This window comes from Limulus polyphemus, unplaced genomic scaffold, assembly GCF_000517525.1.
Source record: "Limulus polyphemus unplaced genomic scaffold, Limulus_polyphemus-2.1.2 Scaffold738, whole genome shotgun sequence".
Lineage (NCBI taxonomy): Eukaryota > Metazoa > Arthropoda > Merostomata > Xiphosura > Limulidae > Limulus > Limulus polyphemus.
This window is the reverse complement of record NW_013666348.1, coordinates 26,449-31,842: the sequence shown is the minus strand read 5'-3', so window position 1 is coordinate 31,842 and position 5,394 is coordinate 26,449. Positions and strand designations below refer to the sequence as shown.

Here is a 5,394-nt window from a genome sequence, read left to right as displayed (position 1 = left end):
AATTAAACCAAGGCCATGACTCTCATTTCTGATAATAACTTGAATTATGGTCTCAATTATTTCTCAGAAAAATTTAAATACAAAATTAAATACTTTTTTTTATATCTAAAGTTTTGTCACTATTGCTGTATTAAATGAAAAATATCTCTATCTTACGACCAAATAGGTCCATCAGTTATAAAAGATAACAAAAATAAAAGCAAAAAAAGTTAATTGTGGCGTGACGAGAACAATATTTAAAAATGGTCAAGCCACTTTAATGGCTACTAATTCAATTGTCCCTTTTCACTCAGTATAAGGGCTTATAATGCTAAAAATCGGGTTTCGATACCTTTGATGGGTAGAGCACAGAACAATCTGCACTTATGAAACAAACAAAATTAATTCAAATATTCTCTTAAGTCCTACTTACAAGAAAGTAGATTTAATGAATAAATCTAGGGGGCCAATATCGTAAGAAAAAAACCAATATGTTTTATTCGTAACCATATGTATATTTAAACAATGTATCAGAAGATGGTTTATAGTTGAAATTGTACGATTGGAGTAAATATAATATTACAAAAACAATTTAATTATTGTTTGTTTCAGAGTAAGATGTTATGACACATTATAAATGAGACAAATGTATACTCACTTTGGCCCCCCACCCTATATATTAGATTGTTTTGTTTTCTTTGGAAGTTCGCGCAAAGCTACACGAGGGCTATCGGCGCTAGCCGTCCCTAATTTAGCAGTGTAAGGCTAGAAGGAAGGCAGCTAATCATTACCACCCACCGCCAACTCTTGGGCTATTCTTTTACCTACGAATAGTGGGATTGACCGTGGGCTGAAAGGGCGAGCATGTTTGTTGTGCGAGTCGAGCGCCCTAACCACCTGGCGATGCCGGGCCCTATATGTTAGAAAAAAAAAATATATATATATATAAATTTGAATAACAAACATATTCTATTTTCCTCAAAAATTTACTAATAAAATACCTTTCTCTCGAGAAATGCCTAAGTAACAAATTACACAAATTTAAAGTTTATTACTTTCGAAATTCTTAATGTTTTAAACTTCATTTTATGAAATCTACTACGATGAGTTCTATACAAATATTTCTGGAGTATATTTTATATTTATTTAATAAATAATGGGTTACTAAAATGTTTTAAACTTCTATTTATGAAATCTAAAAATAACAGATGCAGATAGTAGCTACCACGATGAGTTCTATTACAAATATTTCTGGCACTAATAAAATAAGACGTATTGTACAACTAAAGAAGTCGATAGAGCTACGAATATAAAAGCAAGAAAAAGTTGAAGGGACAAGTTTTTTTTTTAAATTGCTCACAAAAGTTAATTACTTAATGTTTATTCTGTTTTTGAAATTAATGTACTAATATTAAGTCTTGTTTTTTTCGATTCTGTAGTATTGAATTACCTGGTTGCCTCAGAACACATCTACAGTAAATTAGTTTTCTCATTTGTTTCTTTTTAATTTCTAGGAAATTCCATAAAATATATTATTAGTGTTAATCTAGAGAAAAAAAAAAGGTATATTTTTATATTTTCCCAAGAGAGGACGCTGTTGTAAACATAAAATTTCCTTCGTGCATGTATGCCTCTTCACGCAGAACAACAGAGCTGGGAAAACGTGCTGGCTGCATAAGGTAGTTAAGAGTAATTCTGTTGAAAGATAGAACGATATGAAAGCAGTCAATAATATAATATTTTCGCCGATTTGCTTTTGTTTCAATTCTACCATCGTTCTTTGATCATCTTGAAACAGTTCATGTCCTTACATTCATAGCTGTTCATCTGGACATAGAAAACAAACCAGGTTTTAAAGGTTATCCAAAAGCTTGGTAATTCTTTCTGGAAAAAGAAACACATTGAAGAACGTCGAAAAACTATCATTTGGTGACAGAGTACGAGTCTGTTAATTTGTTGAGTGATAAAGTTTTCAGTTTATCTGGTAACAGGTTTTTAAAGATGCATGTGGAAAACCGAAGAGTGTTTTATGTCGATTGATTGCAAACTGTGCTGTGAGTTCTTGCTCTCGCCCGATAACTTACAGACTGAAAGGAACATTGCTTTTAAAGAGAAGAATACATCATCGTACGTACGTCTGACAAATAATAACGACAGCTATCAAGCCGAGCCTGGCTACCTGTGAAGGTCAGCCCGGCTCGGCCACCGATCACTTGGTGTCGGTGGACTATGGCTTTGGAGCGAAAATACCCCATTAGACACAGCGGCTCTCGCCAGGCCGTTAAAAAACGACCTCCAGTTAGCAAGTACAAGACTTGTTGTCTTAGATTCACAGCTTTTATCTTCTCCCACGTCGGCCTGAGCGGTCTAGTGGTCGGCTACAGCATCATGGGTGCTTTCGCTTTCCGCGCGCTGGAGGCTCCCAACGAGGAGAAGAAAGTGGGGGAAGTGACCGAGATGCGGGAACAGACGGTGAAGAGGCTGTGGGACATCACGTACGACCTGAACGTGTTGTATAAAGACAACTGGACAGGTCTTGTAGCGGCAGAAATTAAACGGTTTCAGTCGGACCTAATAGCCGCCGTTAAAGAAGGGTACGACGGGAAGGAATTAGGAGCGGTCCATCAGTGGTCTTTCTCCGGATCCTTGCTCTACTGTCTTACAGTTATCACCACAATAGGTAAGACGGTGTTGAATAATTGTAACCACGCAGGGCTTCATTATATACTAACAAAACCCTAACAACTTGTGCCGATTACGTAAAGGAATTAATTTGTAACGTTTCAGTCCGAAATCCGAATTGTCTTTTTTTTCTTTTTAGTTTTGGTCATTTCGAAACAAATTGACTTTTTTAAATAAAAAATATCATACGTTCAGTGCTTTCAAAGATTAATCACAAACAGTCCTAGTCGGTAGTATCTTCTATCCCCCACCCTTAGTCCCTTAATTGTCTTATCCTTCTACCGAGTACAGCCCCCTCCCCCAGTGGCACAGCGGAATGTCTGCGGACTTACAACGCTAGAATCTGGGTTTCGATACCCGTGGTGAGCAGAGGACAGATAGTCCATTGTGTAGCTTTGTGCTTAATTACAAACAAACAATACCGAGTACTGGGGGGGGGGCACTCGCACCCTATGCATTAGTGTATTGTCTGTCAGTCAATCAGTAGACACTAAAATTACATGACATAAGGGACGCTTAACGTTGCAAGTTGTACTGTCGTGACGTCAGTAAAACGTGCGCATGCTATGAATAACGAGAATAAATATGCACTCTGTAGGCTACAACACAGCATGACATATGAACTTGAAAAGCAAGAAATAAAAGAAATAAATAAATAGATGGGTGCTGTTGACTAGCAGCCTTCTCTCTTGTCTATCGCTCCTCGGTGGCTTAGTGGTAAGTCTTTGGGCTTATAATGCTAAAAATTGGGTTTCGATATCCATGGTAGGCAGATCACAGATAGCCCACTGTGCAGTTTTGCGCTTTACGTGAAACAATCAAACTCTAGTCTATCAGTTTGTAATTAGGGAAGGCTCTTGTATAGCTTTGACTAAAAGTTCTAAAACAAACAAATATAACATTCGACCAACTACTCTACAGTGAAGGGACGTATCCAAATCTCACGAACAATCTGGCTGAACTTTAAATTCTCTGGGTCGCGGGTTCGAATCCCCGTCACACCAAACATGCTCGCCCTTTCAGCCGTGACGGTCAATCCCACTATTCGTTGGCAAAAGAATAGCCCAAGTGTTGGCGATGGGTGGTGAAGACTAGCTGCCTTCCCTCTAGTCTTATACTGCTAAATTAGGGACGTCTAGCGCAGATAGCTCTCGTGTAGCTTTGCGCGAAATTCAAAAACAAACACAAACTGCTTAAAACATTTACCAATAAATATAACCAATATTTTTAACACTGAATAAACATTACACAAATGTTAGATTATCAGGACTGGTGATATGTTTCATATTAAAGTGTACGGTTACATAAGTAAGTTATTAAATCAGCCTACAGATGGCGGGGTTCAAATTTCATAACAGTTGTAGAGGTAGGTAGTGACACATCTTAGCGATGGGGTCTTTCGCCGCTGTATAAGTGATCGAAATTACATTTCATACGACAAATATTTTTGCCGAATCGAATCAGTATCACATGACATTTATTTATGACAGTTTGACCTTTGCCATCGAGCAATTTCTTGAGATTATTACAATAACAACAGGTATACATATACATTTAAATACTGTAAATAAGTTTAAATATTCCTTCTTATACTGACGTTCAATGTTAACTGTGTTTGACACCTTTTGTGAATATTGACAAATAAAAATAAATTCTTTTATATAAAGCTTAACAGATACGTTTCCTTTATTTAAGAAAGTAAACGTATTTAAGCCCTCTAGCGGCAAGTTTGAAGACTGATAACTCTAAAAACTGGGTTTCGATACTCGTGGTTGACACAGCATAGATAGGCCAGAGTGTAGCTTTGCGCTCAACAACAAACATAAACAGAAATAAAATAAACGTATTTAAATTAAAATTGTCAGATCAAATTTACACGTCACAGTAGAAAAATACATATTTGGATTTTGAAGGTAATGTTTTCCATGTTTAACAATAGAGAGAGTATAATTGTTTTAAAAATGTGAATGGACGAATTTGTGTTTTTTAAGTGTGTTCTTTGTGTAAATCCACTGTTTCAAGGAGTTCCTTGGCCACGAGCGGTGGTAAAAGGAACAGCGAAATTGGTCAACGACAAACTCATATACCATGCGATACTGGTTGGGATTGGCAAATGTGCATATGAAAGAGGGGGTAGCTCTTATGCCCCCAAAGTGAAATGAATCGCACAGAATAAACAAATAAAATAATAAATTGTAATACGCTATTAAGAATAAAAGAGAATCTGTTTGCTTCTTATGGCTTTTTACCCTATGTGTATCAAAGGCATCCCACAATCCCCATAGGCTCCCCACCACACACACAAAAAAAGACTTGTCTTACGTACTTTGAAAAGTGCCCTGTGTGAGGTTTTATGTGTTAAATTTTCCATTTTTTTTATTTCCCCGAAAGGGGCCCGAAGGCCACCTGGAGGAGTCACCTGTTTTAATCATTCGCACCACTGTACTATTGTGTGTTGTTTGTCAATCAGTCAGTAAACACTAAAATTACATCACGTAACGGACGCTTACTTTTGCAATTTGTACTGTTGTGACGTCAGTAAAACGTGCGTATGTCATGAATCACGAGAAGAATTATGCACTCTGTAAGATATAACACAGCATGACACATGAACTTGAAAAGCAAGAAATAAAAATATTTGTTATTCTTAATTTTGGTTTTATTTACTCTTGAAACAGAACACTTTCTGGGAACCTGCGGAAGTATACCTGATAATTATGTACATCTTTGCTA

At 36.7% G+C, this 5,394-nt stretch overlaps 1 protein-coding gene across 1 annotated transcript; it reads left to right on the top strand.

Annotated features, from left to right (window-relative positions):
* Positions 1–1,890: 1,890 nt before the first annotated feature.
* Positions 1,891–5,111, top strand: LOC106460267 (TWiK family of potassium channels protein 7-like; the record flags this gene model as incomplete). The annotated part of the gene is made up of 2 exons (XM_013919955.2): positions 1,891–2,659; positions 5,053–5,111. Coding segments are annotated over exons 1-2 (510 nt in total), but the record flags the coding sequence as incomplete, so codon positions are not given.
* Positions 5,112–5,394: the final 283 nt, after the last annotated feature.